Source organism: Dermacentor variabilis, chromosome 2 (assembly GCF_050947875.1).
Source record: "Dermacentor variabilis isolate Ectoservices chromosome 2, ASM5094787v1, whole genome shotgun sequence".
NCBI classification, from domain to species: Eukaryota; Metazoa; Arthropoda; class Arachnida; order Ixodida; family Ixodidae; genus Dermacentor; species Dermacentor variabilis.
The window spans coordinates 90,347,096-90,364,518 of record NC_134569.1 but is presented as its reverse complement, the minus strand read 5'-3'; the positions used below and the strand labels follow the sequence as shown (position 1 = coordinate 90,364,518).

At 44.3% G+C, this 17,423-nt stretch overlaps 3 protein-coding genes across 4 annotated transcripts in view; 1 reads left to right on the top strand and 2 right to left on the bottom strand.

The window, feature by feature from the left end:
* The window catches only part of LOC142572267 (zinc finger MYND domain-containing protein 11), a 106,133-nt gene extending 101,637 nt beyond the window's left edge, over positions 1-4,496 (bottom strand). Inside the window, exon 1 of the mRNA XM_075681245.1 lies at positions 4,222-4,496. The gene's annotated coding sequence lies outside the window, so the exon portion shown is untranslated. The remainder of the gene's footprint in view (positions 1-4,221) is intronic.
* A 575-nt stretch (positions 4,497-5,071) lies between these two features.
* LOC142572272 (ATP synthase subunit b, mitochondrial-like) lies at positions 5,072-6,031 on the top strand. Its single transcript, XM_075681253.1, has one exon. The coding sequence runs from the start codon at positions 5,168-5,170 to the stop codon at positions 5,966-5,968; it is 801 nt and encodes a 266-aa protein (XP_075537368.1). The 5' UTR covers positions 5,072-5,167; the 3' UTR covers positions 5,969-6,031.
* Positions 6,032-10,308: 4,277 nt separating this feature from the next.
* The window catches only part of LOC142572269 (uncharacterized), a 46,662-nt gene continuing 39,547 nt past the window's right edge, over positions 10,309-17,423 (bottom strand). For both annotated transcript variants that reach the window (XM_075681248.1, XM_075681249.1), the window contains exon 7: positions 10,309-17,063. In XM_075681248.1, the coding sequence (XP_075537363.1) occupies positions 16,972-17,063 (92 nt within the window). In that variant the 3' untranslated portion in view covers positions 10,309-16,971. The remainder of the gene's footprint in view (positions 17,064-17,423) is intronic.

The window sequence follows — 17,423 nt, the reverse complement described above, 5'->3', positions numbered from 1 at the left end:
CAAGCACCCGTCCTGCACGAAGTCTGCACTGTGCGATTCGAACGCACACATGCAGAATCCGTTATGTATAGGCGCAATGCTTCACCTGTCGGGGTAATTTGGCAAGAGCAACAGAATCTAGCAGAGCTACACAAACCAATCACGCTTTGACTTGGACGCAGCAACGCAACGCTGCAACGGTTATGAGATACGCCGTAGTTTCCGGACAAATATCGACCAGCTAGAAAATCCAATTACATACGGGGGTGTTCTTCGCATTTCGCCCTCAGCCTTGGAACGCCACAGCTATGCACCGATGGCGTTGTCTGGTCGATTGATCGCGCATTGCTCACTCGCGATGAACGCACGCCACGTCGACGACAAGACACCGACGGCAAGACGCAATTACAGCGCACGTGGTTTCTGTAATATACAGTCCTGTCCCGGCTGCAAGCTGTTCAGCATGGCTTTCTCTCTGTGTGTGTCTTTGTTCCGCACACCGTCAGGTGGTGGTATACCTTGGAAGTTTCTACTTCGCGGTTTCGAAGAGATCGTCAGGTATATAGGCAAACACTGGCGGGTTGCCATGTTTCTCTATTTATTTACTTATTTATGTGGCAGCAATGTGCCCAACTTCGCGTGTAGCTTTCGAGCAACAGCTCGGTTTTACACACGGTTCCAAAAATAACTCGCATTCACTGCTCCTGGCTGAGTCGCTGTATACTTCTAAACTGAGATCTCAGTAAAGGGAGTGCTTGGGTGAGTTGCTCCTGGTCCACTGGCTCTTGGTACATTAAACCACATAGAACTTAATTTTGGCTTCTACCGCCAACTATACGCAACGAGACACCATTTATTTTGCGCGGGTCCAAGGCGTTGGCACGTCGTCAAGCGACTGCAATGGCTTAACCGCGATTTATATGCGACACAACTTGATCCGATGCTCACGCCAAACGAGCCTCAATATTCTCCCTCCGTATAGTCCTAACCAACTAACAGCGCTCGTAACACCATTTCGCATCCGTGAGCCTCGTACTGATACAAGGCTTATCCTGCTGATAAGAAGGCGCCGCCGTTACTATCACGGGAACAAGACAGGGGAGCCAGACTAAAATGACGCTATACGTTATTCCGCAACGAAGCATGCTTATCATCGGGCAAGTGCGGGAGCCACAGGTAACCGATTAGATCTGATCGACTCAGCGGGGCCTTCATAGACTGCTATCTTTTCCGTTCACGTTCGCTTTTCCCCGCTCTGCTGCGTCTAAGCCAATAACAAAAAGGTTGGCTCGGTTACACGCTCCAAAGTTGATACTCGTGGTGGCTACGTGCAGCGGAGAACAGTATACTGCGACATCAACAAGCGGATTTCCGCCGCGACTGACCAAGACGCCAGAGTTGGTAACTTCGATTTACTTCGAGTAGTAGAGTTATACATACTCAACGCACACTTAGAATATTTAGAAAAGTATAGGCCCCCTCCCCCGCCTTCCTGTGCCTCCGGCCACCCACAAGTTGTACGCGATGAATGACATGCATCCACTGAATCCACCTTGTTACGGTGTCTCTCTACCGTAGAACTGCACAAAACAGGTTCTGCAAATGCAGATCCATTTTGAATTGCAGCTGTTCTGTGCGACGTGGCACCTATCACTTTTCCAGTTCGTCATAGTCGATTTCCAAGCTGCTACTCCAGAAACTGCAGCTATAAGTGAAAATTCTCTCCCTTTCACAAGTACAAGACCATCGTAAAAAACGAAAGTTTCTAACAGGTCACTTATTTCTTGAAGAGCTAACTTTTCTTTTTCTTTTTTTTTTTTGCCGCGTGGTGAAACAGGCTCAGTGATAAAGGGCTCGAAGCTCCAACAAATGGAGCCTACGTTTAGCACTGTGCAGAAAAGTTTAGCCTAACAAACAATGCCATAGGCACGCGTACGAAACTCATTACCAAATATTAACACGAGCAAGCGCTTCCTCCTCGACCACCAAACTACATCAGATGCCGCAGAGATTGTTGCCATTCGGGAGGCAATTCGTTACATATCGATGGAGCCACATCAGACTTGCGACTATATTTTGCGATTCCAAGTCGGCACTCCAAGTGATCGATTCTGCACATAGACGAGGACCTTACTTTGTCATTGCTCAAGAGGTGATCGAATCACACGACGTCGCCCTAAAAGCTGGCCATTGCATAAGGTTTTAATGGATTCCGGGACACTGTGGGTTACATGGAAAAAGAGCTCGCCGATGTGGAAGCAAAGATGGCCCACATTAATGCCGCGCCAATGTCCATCCCATTTTCACAACCAGACTGCCCTAGTGTATAGACTTCTGCGCGATAATACCGCAGTATAGTGGGCCTCGCCAGGTCATCGTCATTGCCGCCTTCACGAACTCGACCGAGAGATAAAATACGAATACCACCCACCATGAAAAGGTGCAATGCAAGATTTCTTCACAGATTACGATTAGGTGCGGCCTTCACTCGGCGCTACCTGCATCTCATCGGCCGGGCGGACAGTCCAAATTGCGAGGAATGCGGTGTTCCTGAGACGACAGAACACCTCTTGCGCATCTATCTGCCCGCGATTTGATGTACACAAAAAATAGCTGGTAGACATCTTGTCGAAATTTGTCGATGCACCACTGACTGAAAAGGTTCTATTGGGACTTTCGCCTTATCTTCGTCATCAGCCTGATAGCCTGAAGGCACTTAACAAATTTTTGCATGAGAGAGGACTGGACAAAAGACTGAAGAGTCTTGGACCGTGCAAGTTTTTCACCACCATCTTCATCCTCATAATCAAAGTCTTCTCTGTCCTTTCTTTCTACACCCTTTTCCCTTCCACCAACGCCGAGTACCAGATCAGAACATTGATTCAGGCCGACCTCTCAGCTTTTCTCTCATAATAAATATACAGCTCTCTCTCTCTCTCATGAGGAATCTCAAGAGACCAATGCAGGTCGATACACTGGTTCAAGCAAAATTATCTCGTGTCTCTCCTTCTGTATAGCTTATTTTTTTGTGTGTGTAATGCAATCAATGAAAAATGAAGTGTAGGTGTAAAGATGTGCGCTCGACGGCTAAAGCCGGCGGAGAGAAACACGACGCGTATACACGGCAGAATGCACACTAGTTAGGCATCCAAGGTTTGAGAAGGTTAGCCGATAAGGGCTTACATTTCGGAGTGACGAGTAAACCTCCACAGTGGCCAAATGGGTGCGACAAAGATCACCAAGGACAGGTCTCCTGACCTTAAGGAATTCAGAGCAATGTGATTAGAACAAAATCAATGTCCGGCGACCAAACAGATGCCCAGTCCAGCAGTGGGCGCAGTCCGAAGTCTGCAAAAGGAATCGCCCGGAAACATCGGGCGAGTCGGCGGCGTGTGCGCGCGTACGGCGGGCCGGCGCTAAGAACCGGTTGATTGTTCATGTGCCCCAAATTGACTCCGAATGCCGCGCCTCATCGACAGTGAATCAGCCTATATCAGCCGCTAAGCGGTTCCTCGAAACGTGATCGAGTCCGCTCTACGGGGAGTGGTCAACCTGCCAAACTAAGTGGCCCCACACTTCCATATTTCGCTCTCTCTTTTTCTTAACGCTGGACCTGTAATAAAGTATGTGCGTGGTGCTAATCACGAGCTGCTGCATACGTGTGATGCGCTTCCTTCTATTTGCTTTTTTCGGCTGAAATGCGCATTCGGATGCCACAGCGCGACCCGCGTATGCAGCATCGGTGGCGCGCTTCGGCCCGCACACCCCAGCTGCTCTGCTGTGACCCATCGCAGCAGCACGTATTATCCCCCCACCCTCCTCTTCCCCCTTTCCGCGACTCCCAGGTTCCGTGCTGGCCGTTCAATGAGGCGTGCGCAGCAGGATCGAAGGCGATCCTAGGGGCAGGATGCGGCGCGAAAACGCTGTCACATGCTCGCGCGCGGACACTCGGTGGTTCCGAGAGCCTCTTCCGACGAGCCCGAAACACCAAAAGAAGAAACCGATCTAGCAGAGACTACGCACAGCGCAGAAACACACAAAGGCACGCGCACACACGCACACACTTTGGACCACCGCGAGCATTTGTTGATATCGCTGGGACCGAGGAGGTCCTTACGCTCGGGTGGCCCACGCTACACGGCCTCTGTTGGGGCGGGGAGTTAGCGAGGTTGGAGCAGCAGGGTTAAGAGGAATATCACGCTTCGAAAGGAAACGGTTCCGTGTCAGGAATAGTGAACTTACGTTCGCTGAAGTCCGAATGGCGCGAAGGTAACTCCGTCTGTGTACGTCTGCCGGAGCTCTGGGGAAGCGCAGAAACTGGTTACGTCACAATAATGTGCCCTTTCGTCGAACCGGCTGAACAACAAAACGAACAAACATGAAAGATGGCACGGATGAAAAAAATCGGCTTTCAATGCTCTGGGCGTCAGAAATGCTACGAAGACGCCGGGAAACGAAGCTCCGAAGGAATGCAGCACGAGTAGAGCGCGTATGCAGTAAAGTGTGATTTCTCCTGTATGATTACTTTTCCTTCAAGGGAGCTTGTACTTGTATGCTTGCATCGCAGTGTGTCGCACCGAGCAGTCTGCCCTGATCTACCCGCATGCTGTCTGCTTGCGCAATAAACTCTGCGAATACCTGTAAACATTCATTTTGCCATTACGAGTAATTCGTGCTGCGGAACGCTACGAAGCAGTCAACATTTTCGTGCATGCTTACGCTGGCAAACAAGCAATAAATGGAACATGTTGCAAGTGCGATTCCATGTTGAGATTAACACATCAAGCAATGCAACAAAGGCAAAGGTGCATATTTATTGGTGAAACTTTGTTTTTTCTTGCGTCCAACGGTAAGAACGCGCGCACGATAACGCTGAATGACTAACCATTTTATAATGTGCCGGCGCGTCTGCCGCTCCGTTTGGCGATGTTCAACCGTTCTTTCTTGTCTTCAATTGAATGTTTTTACTATATTGTTTTTAGTTCACCAAATTTTGGCTCGTGAAAGCCAAACATATATTACAGTAATTATTTTCTTTTCTGACAACGTACGACACTCAGCGGTATTGTCAGCTGTCACAACCGCATCGCGAACGACATCACTTCACGTTTCCTCACTGGCAGAGGACGTTTGGGGTCAACTGTTTCGGAGATTTTGTGCCCGTATTTGACCTCAAAACACCAGTAAAATGCAGCTTGCCGCGCTTAGGCACCTGCCTCGACTATCTGCGACTACCGTTCTAAAAGCATCGCTGCCGACAGCGTCAACACGCACGACGAGTACCCAACCTACCTTCACTAAAGATGGCCGCGAAATCCTTCACGTCCCCAACGAGCCTCCTGAAAGGGACCTGGTGAACTTTCCCCGACTGAAGAGGCCGCTGTACCCGGGCAAAGTTCGAATGGGCTTCATTCCGGACGAATGGTTTCAAGTGTTCTACAACAAGACAGGCGTCACCGGCCCCTACCTGTTCGGCACCGGCTTGGTCGTCTACCTGTACTCCAAGGAAATCCTCATCATGGAACACGAGTTCGCCTCCGGTCTTACTTTGGCTCTTATGGCGTGGTATGCCGTCAAGAAGTTCGGGCCTGGGGTGAGGGCCTACCTGGAGAAAGAAGTCGATAAGGAGGAGCAGGAGATCGACAATTATCGGTTGAGCGGTATCGAAACATTCAAGGAGTCCATCAAGAACGAAGAAGTCGCCCAGTGGCAGGCACAAGGACAGCACTACCTTTTCGAGGCCAAGCGCGAGAACGTGGCACTGCAGCTCGAGGCGGAATTCCGTCAGCGCCAGATGACCGTGTACACGGAAGTGAAGAAGAGGCTCGACTACCATCTCGAGGTACAAAACTTGACACGAAGGCTCCAGCAAAAACACATGGTCGACTGGATTGTCAACAACGTCCTCAAGAACATAACACCACAGCAGGAGGAGAGTGCGTTGCAAAAGTGCATCGTTGACCTCAAATCCCTGGCGGCCAAGGCCTGAGCAGGTGGCGACGTCTTATTGGCTCGTGTAAGGAAGCACTAATAAAGGATTCGTGGTTAGTCAGTGCTCGCTCTGGCCTCCTGCTTGCAAGAGAAGCCGTGCCTCCTTTGCCACGGCCTACGTCTTCTAGTGGGTCGTATACGCTTCACATCTCATTTGACACTGCTTTAATTCGCAGGCATTATACGTATTGCGGCCTGAGTATACCCCAAGCATGCCTGTACCCATATGGATTGTTTTGTGAGCTCATTTTATATTGACTTCGCAGAAGTAATGACAAGTCTAGCAGAATGTCCCAACACACCAAAAGCAAGAGTGCCTGCAAGAAAGCAGATCTTGTGTCACATAGAACAATATATTGATTCCAGCAGAAGTCGACCCTCATTGTGCAAAGTTAAGATTCAAAAGAAGGCAAATATTTCTGAATGTAGCCTGTTGTAAATGTTGAGGTACTGGACTGGGTTGCTTCCAGTTGGCATAGTTTGCAAGCATGCTTTGAATGTTTGTGGATGTATATATTAAAGATGTAAGTGCATCAAATGTAGGTAGCAGCAAACTGGCCTACAGCAAACCCCTGTGTGCTCATCTGCAAAGTAGTGCCTGTTGAACACACAACGTCAGCCTCTAGGTATCCATAAAGCTCATCGACTTCTTAATGAAATTGCGCATTATAGTGAACTGAATATTTGATTTGACCATTCTAATGTGCCACTAGGTGTGTGCATATCCTTGGCCTGTCTTATACTTGGTCTATCCCCCATAATGGTTATGTGGCATAAGACATACAGAATCCTTAAATGTAGCTAGATATGTGTCGTACTTCTGTTTGCATATACCTGTCAATGCCATTTCTCCCTCGACAAGCTTCGTACGTCACCTTCATCCTTGTGACATCTTGCAGTGTGCATCCACCTGATTTGGTGTTGGCAATTCAGCATAGCTTGTGAGCAGTGTAATGCATAAACACTTCGCAAGATTAAAGTTGTCAACATGACAATACATAAAGGTAAACATTACCTGAGTTTACATGTGGCATAGGATGAAAGTAAAGTGTACGCATTGTGGTTAGTTGTATAGCATTTCATTTACCGTTTCACTTATATACTTCACATAGATTCCAACATGTGCATTGTATCTGCATATTTTCGTTTTACTATTTGCTTTGGTTCCTTAACGGGAAGCAAGTTTGTACACTAATACCCATGCCACGAGCGCACAACTGCTTAATGTCTTAGAGTTGAATGCCATTTGCACAGTGCCACACAGACATACTTAATAATTTAATGAAACATTCGAATTAATGCGTTCTCGTAACTCATTTGGCATTCAAATGCATTCTCTCTCCCAGTGTTAACAGTTATGGTTGCAAATAAAATTTCACTTTGGATAATCTGGTTGTATTATTTGAATGGTAAATACTACCGAAGCAATGTTTGCAAAGTTGCAGGGCTGGTAATTGTCTATTTTCTTTTCTTATTAACAACCTTTAAATAGTACATCAACAGACGATGCATGCACATGATGGTTAGTGGATGCAATATAGATACCAGCACATTGCATTTGTGATTGCCAGTGCAATTCAGATGGCCGCCTAATCTTGGAGGTCCATGCCTATGCACCACGCTGGTTCTCAACATTTGGAGTTCTGTGTCATAGTTGAAATGGTGGCACTTTTAAAAAGTTTCATTATCGAAAATATGTATTTCTGTTGACTTTTCACAATGCATTCATGCATATTACTAAAGTTTAATCTTGCTCAGAGGGTGTTCATCCCCACTGCCTGAAACTACTCTTCTTACACAGTACAAAATTTCATTGCAGTTGGCCGTGTGGTATGGGTATAAGATGGGCAGTGGAGAGGCACTGTGGATGGGTAATGGCCGGGCCTGGACACCATCCTTTCTCATCATCTAAGGTCAAGTCAGGAGTAGTGTTGGCAAATTGGCGAAGGTAAGGGAGGCCAGCAATTGAGAGGCAAGGGCAACGAAAGAAGCCATGGACTGTGCCATTCCCATTATCTGCCAATGCACAATGCCGTGACAACAACGTACAACAAACACTAATCGTGAACACGCTCAAACACAATAGCCGAGAGGCAGGCTTGAAATTTAAGATTCCACAGTATGATGTCGCTTGCAAGACTAAGTTCCTAAAGCAGAAAGCATTCCTCGCTTCTTGTTTTTTGCCGGGCAGCTGTCAACAAAAAGTTGAATAGCACTATTTGTGTCTTGCCAATGTCAAGTGGCTCTTGCCGATTGTTGCCAACAGAGTGGTCAACAGCAGTGGGCAGAAAAGCACGCTCCCACACGCTGCACTGTAACATAGGCTTTTTTTGTCAACCTCGTGTGACTAGGAAGTTTGTTATGACGAGATCAGGTTGGATGGGATAAACAGTTGGATCAGTTTTGTGCAGGTGTGCAATTTAATTCACTATTGTTGCTGCTGACTGTTGTATTCTTGGCAGCTTTGTACTTCAAAGTCCATTCATTTGGAAATGCATTCCTGGCTCATTCTTTATTCATTTCACTTGGACACAAAACAATATCGAACTCGTATCTGTAGTATTAGATAAACCCTCCATCCGCACGCCACTTCAGCTTTTGCTAAGTAGCACGAAACTTTGATGTGCACCGCTGCTCCCTGATTCGTCGCTCACACTAGTTCCGCTTCCAGGGTTTCGGTTTCCAGTTGTTCTGCTTTCGGGATTTCCGGTTCCTGAATTTTCACTTGTTGCATGCTCGCACCCCTATGCAGCAATGATGTCGCTTCTGCCTAAAACTAGAAGCTGGGTCTACACGAGTTCAGCTTGAAGCCAGAAACTCATGAGGTGAATGAGGGAGGAGCACAGAGGAGGACGGTAGGTTGGCAGTACTTAACCTGGTCGGCGAAAATGTGTATGGAGAGGCATTAGATAAACAAAGCGATGTGGTCTGCTCCTATGCAGTCTGGCACCTGAAAAGCATGGTAGTTTCTTGCTGCCTCCTTCACTCACATGCAGTGGCTGCATCCCTCAGACATTTGCTTTATGGTTTGCTTTAAAGAGCAATGCATAAGGAACATCACAAAAATTATTTTTGATATAAGTTACCAACCACTATGCTCAGATTCATACATCGCTGGAAGCTCACACAATTAGCCGCATTTGTGTCCTAGAAATAGTGCATTACATATGAGACGCAACTTCTGAAATTTAGAAACTGCCAAGAAATCTTGAAATCGTGTACGAACTAGCTCAACAGCAAACTCTCCTATTGACATATAATTTGACGTAACATTAAGTCTTGTACTTTGATGTTGCAAAATATGATGCAATTGTTATGCGGAAGGCATTGCTTATATGAATCCATTTACCACCAAACGACTGGACTGGCACATGATTATGACCAAGCGGCCTCAGTGCTCCACTTGCCCTTGTGAAAGAAGCATGGCGAGGCATATACTGGATGCACAAGTGTGCACAGATATGGAATTTTACGTGCCAATATGTCCACAAGTTGCTGTTGAAGTATATAAAATCGTTACTCTATAGAAAGCATCACAGATAAACAATTGCATTGCAAAACTTGCAGAGTAAAGGACCAAACTATTTGCATAAATTTTGTAGCACTGCCTGCAAATACGGACTACTATAGTAAATATATTATTTCTCTTGAACAACACAGTGTCATACTGTATGCATACTCACCAGCGTTCCAGTACACATAGAAGGTGCAAGATTTTTTTAAAAACACAGGTGAGTGAGGAAAGGCACGTTTTTGCAAGTGGGGGGAAAAGGAGGGCATGTAAGTGTTACAAGGTGAGGGAACCTAGAAAATTAAAGCATTAGCCCACTTCTGGAGACAACAGTACTCTGTCTTGGCATGTTCATCTTGTCTTTCCAAGTGCCACTGCTATGAACAGCAGCCACGTTTAGTTACTGCCAGTCAAAACAGGGAAGTACAGATACCGAAAGTGCCACCTGTACAAAACCTAACCTCTACAAGAGATTCCCATAGGAGATTCTACTGCTAATGCAGCCCTAATAAAAACAATTTAAAACATGTCACGATAAATAGGCATGTTCTCAGGCAATTGTAAGTGGAATGCTGGGGCCAGATATTGTAGAGATTCTCCTCCCAATTAATTTTCTTTTCAACTTTGTCATTGGCCTGCACAGGACACCAGATGCTGTTCTCATCCAGTTCAGCTACTCGGCGTAACTGTCATTGGCACATGTGCAGTCTCACACTGTTTTTGTCGCCATCAGCTCCTTAGCATGACGGACGGAAAGAATTGTTATAAAATATGTCCCCTGAACGAAATGTATGTAGAAGTTCGATAAACACTGCTGCTGAAGCCTGTACAAATCAATAATCTTTATTTTGGAGCCAAAAGTTTCAATTCAGACTCAAGGCGGGCTTACAATCAAAATGATTAGCCTTAAAACAAGCAAGCAGACATGTAGCACTAACCACCAGTTCACTGGAAAATAGCACTGAACAATTGTGATGGGTGTGCACTCCCGTAACACCATGAGCACAAAGGAACACATGCATAATATAAAGCAGGGACAACACCTCTTCACTGAAATGTTTAATAGAACTAAGCGGGCAAAGTCACGATCACATGCAACTTGCACGACGCTGAACATCCACTAACAGCTGCAACAGAGGAAATTTAGTTGTCAAGAGAATTGCACTACATTTGTCTTAACGTTCATTCTTCTTTTCAATCCTTGTCACTCATCCAACACAGGTTAAGTGACTGTGTGCACGTCAAGTAACACCAATGTAGAATCTAGGCAACATCATGATTAAAGAAAGCCTCTTCCAGTGTTTAGCCCAGTGTGATAGTGCATGAGCATACAATGCAAGTTGCACTCTTAAAACATAATACAGGTGAAATGCCAAAGCAGCATTGTTATTTCCACGCATAAGATTTTCCTGAAAGTAGACGCAAAGTGTCACTGCACATAAAGAAAAAAGGATCAAATGTGGAACCAACTAAATCATTTCATGCGACCAGTAATAGGACAAACAGCGTGACCACTAATAGGACAATTATAATTTGTTGAGAATATTAATTCTGTCGCATAAATATAAGTGCAAATTTCAAAGCAGTCCTTTCTTGCACGTGCCTGCAGCAGTGGAAAGAGTGAAAGAGTCTACGCAACTGCTGCCCTCGACGAGATTGCATCAAGGGCGCGGCTGAACTGACATGACGCAGCATATTGAGCTGAGACGCATTTGAAGACTTCAGTATTAGTTCACAGCTACGCATTTTATAAAGTGAGTGTTCTCTTCATCTACAGTTGAAATGTTCAGATTGTTCTTTACACAGGCAAATGAGAACTCAGGTGAGGAGAGGTTTAGAATGCACAGGCATGCTTCTCACTGGAGATTTTCTTCAATTTCTTTTTTGGCAGCAAACAGGAAGCCCTGCTACAGGTGAGTGTGATAATTCTTTTTTTTTTAATTTTCACAAGGACAATGAACTAGATATGCAAAGCAAAAAAAAAAAAATGGTGACATGTGTCCTGTGCACTTATGTTTACTTGCATAAACTGCACTATTAGCAATATCATGGAAGACTATATGACATTTTCAAGCAATGCATTGAGCCAATCAACAAATATGCCAAAAGCAAATTTCTACAGCTTGTCACAGCTGACAGAAACAAGTACACAATAGCGCACACTTTGTTTCTTCATAGCAACAGCAGCAGTCTTACGATAAGAAGGAGAGGGTTGTTCTGCTAAATAAGCATTCACAGCAGGCAGTGGCGATGGAAGTAGTCGGGAATAAATGCACTCGCGCGCTTGCAGTATATATACTCTCTATGTTGTGGAAAGTGCAGAAATCTCAACCTGGCTTTAAAAATTCATGCGATTCTCAAAAAGGCACATCATCTTAACGTTGCATTGAGGAGACCTCCCTTTTTTTTTCTTTCTTTACAGCAGTCCTTGTTGTATCATACCATTGTGCTATTACATAGTATATATACACAAGCTCTACAGTTAAAACTCTCTCAAAAACACTCACACAGGTAATGGCATTCTCACGGCAGATTATCTCCCACACAAGCTTATCTAGGACTTGCAGTTTGAGGTAAAGAGTACAAAAAAGAATGTGCGCAATTGAGAAATATGAGCTTACACATTTTTTCCCCATATCAAAGAAAAGCCACGCCGCGTCTTCAGAATCACAGCACACCACATAATCACTTCCCCAAAATTAAAACATTTTTTTCATGGCACCCAAAAAACTTTGTACCCTGGAAATAGCTGAAATAAGAGCATAATGCACAGAAAGAAAAAAAAAATGGAAATAAACCAATCAGTACGTTTTGGTTGCGGTGAACGGCAGTAATCAAAATTGCCAGGTTTCTCACAGAAAAAGTAACTCATCATTTGAATTAAGTTGAGAAGGTGCTTAAGTAAGCACAACAGCATAATGTGTGTGATCTCGTACAAGCCATGTATTGTTTACAGAAAGTCTAAAACAAAACCACAAATTCAACTGTTTTTAAAAGCTGTGGCATCTAGATAACTACTTTTGGCTGGTTGACTGCTGGTGGCCGAAAAACCCACAGCATTGTCAAACGAATATTTTTCTTCCTTTCTTCAGAAGGTTGCGACAAAACTTAACCAAATTCTGTCATTCTTCACACATGCACTTACATGCTTGCTGACCTCTACTGTACTGGATTTAACACTATGGAAAATGGTGTGGCCTAAACTTTTTATTTTTATTTATTGGCTGACACTTCCTTTGCTTTGGCAGACTAAACATATTTTTTTTTATTATTATTATTGCAGTTGTGAGAGTAGAATTCTGGCAGTATCAATAAATGGAAATTCATGAGTGATCCAGCATGAGGTTTTTCTAAGCGAGGACAAAGCATGGAAATGCACAACCTGCAAAACTGCACACATATTTTGTGTGCTGAAAGTGAAGCCTCCGCATCTGCCCCAATCAGCCTTGGGTATCTTAACATGTACATTGTGAACTTAAGAATTGTTTTTACAAACTAATGTTTCCTTCTCAATTCCCTCACTAGTTTACCATGTGCCTAGGTACTTCACTGTTCTTATAGACGCTACTGCGTGAAAGCTTTTTACACACCTGTTGGAGTGAGCACAGTGCAAGTGAAAATTTATGCACACAAGGACAGTCAACATCATGCAAAGTGGGGAAAAATATGTTACAACGTAAATCGCCCCTGCTTATCTTTTCAACATGAGTCAATGGAGTCACAGCTAACATGTTCAGAAAGGGTTTGCACAATTGTACAGCATGCATAACTGAAAAGCTGTTCAATTCCGCAACCACTCCTCGACAGTTAGGCCTACCAACACTGTGCAAATTTTTCTCAAGACGGCTTCCCTGCACAGCGCTTCAGCATGGCGGTACAGCCTAGCATCTAGGCAAAACTTAGGTGCAGCCCATCTAGTGCATCCCAGTTGCCTGCACAGAGAGAGGGAGAGCTAGAGATGTACACCGCCTTGCCCATACCCTTTAGATAAAAAATTTATTTAGAGCTTCAATACAAGCCCGCAAATATCTGGGGTAATTTCCCCCCTTCTTTTTAATTTGGAGAACAGCTCTCAAGAAATTTCTTACAAAACAATGTTGCTGATAATAAATACCCGCTATGAAGCACATAGGTTTGCCGGTGTCATATTCAAGCACCCATAGTGAGCTTCTCTGCAAGACCTTTGCTGCGAAACGCCAGTTGCCTGTATGTCTTCAACAAGAGCTCCTATAGCGGAAACACATACTTACTCCTTCAGAGACAGCTCAAGTGTTAGTTTAGAAGTAAAATGGCGATTCTGGAGCTGTCTAGTATTCATAATTATGCCGCGGGAGCAGCTAACTTTGATCCACTAATGTGTGGAACTTGAGCTGTTGTGAGGAAGATTACACTCGTAAGAACTCAGATCTTCCTTCTGCAATTCAGCAAAAGTGTACTCCAGTTCACATTCACAGTTCACTCCAGTTCACTCCAGTTCACAGTTCACAAGAAATACTTCTTCACGTTGCTGCTTTTGCATTTACGGTCACAAACTATGGTGGAAGCCAACAATGGACACCCAAGCTTCAATCTGAACGAGACATCTGCATGATGTTGTATCAATTTAACAGGGCTTGTTACAATAAGTGTCCTGTAGGCGTGTTGTTGGAAAGGCACAAGAATATGCAATCTCCTAGCCCTTATCTCTCTCTCTTTCTTTTTTTCACATTCTAGCGCATATCTTGAAAGTGCTGCAGCCATGGAGATCCCCCTTGCTACATAAATGACAGATAATGCTTTGGTAAACTAGACTTATCAGTCATTAAAGAAAACAACAAAAACTATTTGTGATGCCTAACATCTGTACAGAAAGAAAATTTGGTGCAATAGTAGAATCACGTATGCACCTTTGTCATGCTTAGATGCAGCCACTGTAGCAGCAAATTTCCCCTTCCACTTTTTTTGTAACCATGGCAACGGAAAGAGCATTGCTGTGCAGAGAAGCCAAGTTTTTCACAGGGCCCAGAGGAAGGCAGCAGTCAACTCCTATTGCATAAAAACCAACTAGATGCAAAACAATCTGCGTGATGCCATACGGTGTCCCAGCTCCTCTCATGAAATGGCAAGAATGCATTAACTCTAAATTAGGATGAAAATCAGCTAGGATGCAGCTGAAAACATAGTGTGCATTTAAATTCTTTTTAAAGTACATTAAGCAAAGTAACAGGAAAAGGTTTCCAGGGATTCTGTCTTAGAGCCCCCAAAAAACTATTTGCAGTGAGCTCTTCTTCAGCACACAGTTAATCAAAAACAAATGATAAGGAATGTTGCTTGCACAAAACTTCGCTGCTGTCCGTGTAAAAATAAAAAGGCTTGGCAAGGGGCAACAAAAAAAATCTACCACAGTAGCCCGAGTCGTCGCCCGTCACCAACACCCTGCACGTCATTGTTTTCTATTAAGGTGTCAATGACGTAAGCGACAACATATTTCTCATACTGGTAAAAATCGCACAGATCGCACCATACTTGCAGCAATTTTATGAACAGCATTTTATACTCAATGTCTCGTACAAAAGAACATGTTTGCTAGTAACGCGAGCATCGCTGCCAACACGTGTTCACACGCTATGTGAGCGATACAAAGGACATCAGATTTGGGCGATTCCTTTCACTAGGCTTATGAACATTTATTGTATTTACCCTACCTATTCCCCATTCTCAAATTAAAGGAGCCATTAAACATCCCTCCTTGCCCTTTTTTGTGCCTTAGTTCTTATACCACTTCTTTCTCACAGTTTCACAATGAACACCTGTAAGCAAAAGTGTACAAACCACAAGCTGAAGAAACTGAATTTATTTATAATTCTGACACGTAAACTGAAATTGATGAGTGCACTCGAAAGTTCACAATGCCAAATTTGGACAGCAGTTTTCAATTTCAAGTTACACTCATAGGCAGAGAAGGAAATGGGCTTTATAACAGAATCCCTGGTCTGTATACTTTTGCTCAAGGAAGCACACTATACTATCACTGAATAAATAAAGCTACCATCAATAGGTTTGTGTAAGCAATTCAACAGGACTGGCTGGTAAAAAAAGGAAATTAAAAAGTGCATTTAAGCATAGTTTCTCATGACTGGTCGAGCATCGCAAGACGGTGAAAAAGCTAAGCCGTCAGGCAGTCTTGCTGACCTCCTTCAAGTTTGAGGGAGTAGGGCTGGGTGAGTGAGTGATGGCTCGAGATACTATGGTACATCTGGAAGAAAATGCAAACTAAACAACATCGAAGCAAGTGTGTAATTGCAATAAAGGAAACAACAGCTAACAGCAGCACTTTCTTAATCGTTCTCTCTTTGTAGACGTTACAAGCCTGTTTTAACAGTGCAACGGTTCTTTTGCATCATAATTATGTACAGCAAGGAAACGAAACAGACCTTTGCTGACAAATGTACATCATAGGCCTGTGCTTTGATTCTATACAGCTTGTGTAGCAGCATTCATTTTGTATGTACAACTGAAAAGGCAACTCCAGGTAGCACATGTTTCCACGCATCTGCTGGTAAGATCAAAAATTAAAAATTGCAATAGCAGAAAGTGTGAGCAGGTATACTTTGAAAGGAATGGAAAAGCAAAAGTAAGACATAAAAATTATGCAAAAGGTGTTGTAAAAATGTCCAGCATGTCTACATGAAAAGGCAAAGCAGTCAGGCAGAGTGCATATTCTGCTTTGGTTATTGCATTACAAAAAAATAATAATAATAATAAAAGTGATTTCACGTATAAACGGCAGGCCTGTGCAAAACGCCAAAAACACAAAATCCTCAGCTCTTTCTCTCGGCTGTTTAGCTGGATAATGCTTGCTGTTCTGAATACAGGATGTTTCGCTCAATATTTCAGCTCGCAGTGGCACACTGATAATAATATTCTTAAGCATAAGCCTCATTTCTAGAGGTGCGGCAAAGCAAACTTATGAAAAGAAATACATAAGCATAACAACACAGTCATACGTGCTTGAACACAAGCACGCCACTTGCAAAATATTTTTCCTTTAAGCAGATGGCAGCCACAGCTCACCAGGACGAACATCCTTTTCCCTTTGTCAGTGTGATACTGCAACTCAGAGGCCAGAAGCAAACCATCAAAGAAAGCAGAAAGGAAAGAGGAGTCATACAACTTATAAAGATGACAAGGCCAGAGCAGCACCTGGCACCACAACACAGCGATGCTATGACACTCAAGAAAAAAAAAAAAAAAAAAAAACACCGGAAAAGATGGCGTCACAGCAAAAAGTGGCAATGCCAGCAGTGTGCACTGTCTGTGGCAGGGTGCGTTTGTTCTTGGACATCCCTGTCATTCCCTCTTCTCGTGGCGTCCAACAGAGCGGGACCAACGTAACGTCGAGCTTCCTGAGCCCCCGACAGGTGAAGAAGGGATTGCCCTGGCAGCTGCATTTTGCACGCCATCTCTGGGTGGTTGTGACTCACGTTGTGCCCAGGGCCCCTGGCCTGCGGTCAGACAGGGGTCTGGTGGGCTACAAAACCACTTGCGTGCAGCGACATTGGGGGCAGAGGAGCCTGGCGTTGATGGTTCTGCTTCTGCGCGACTGTAACCGAAGACAAGTGATAAGTCAGTACACATAGCGTACGCATCATGCATGTGCTATAATGCGATCGTGCATATCTAAAAGCTATCAACTATATAGCTCATCCTATAGTGCATTTAGTCAACCCTGGTTACGTCAAATTCAGATATATCAAATTATTGCCTATATCAAACAGTTGTGATATCCCCTTGAAAATCCCATACACAAATATAGTGCTGCACTAAGCATTTATCAAACTACCATACACCGCCACATTCTATATACCGAACGATGCGCCGCGTCTTTGCAAGTGTGCTTCTCCTATAGGTATGCAATCACTTCTCGCACCACCGGAAATATTTAACGCCAACAATTTCGAAA

Bases quoted from the DNA above. Each gene is read 5' to 3' on its own strand.
- LOC142572272 (XM_075681253.1), top strand. From the start codon at position 5,168: ATGCAGCTTGCCGCGCTTAGGCACCTGCCTCGACTATCTGCGACTACC.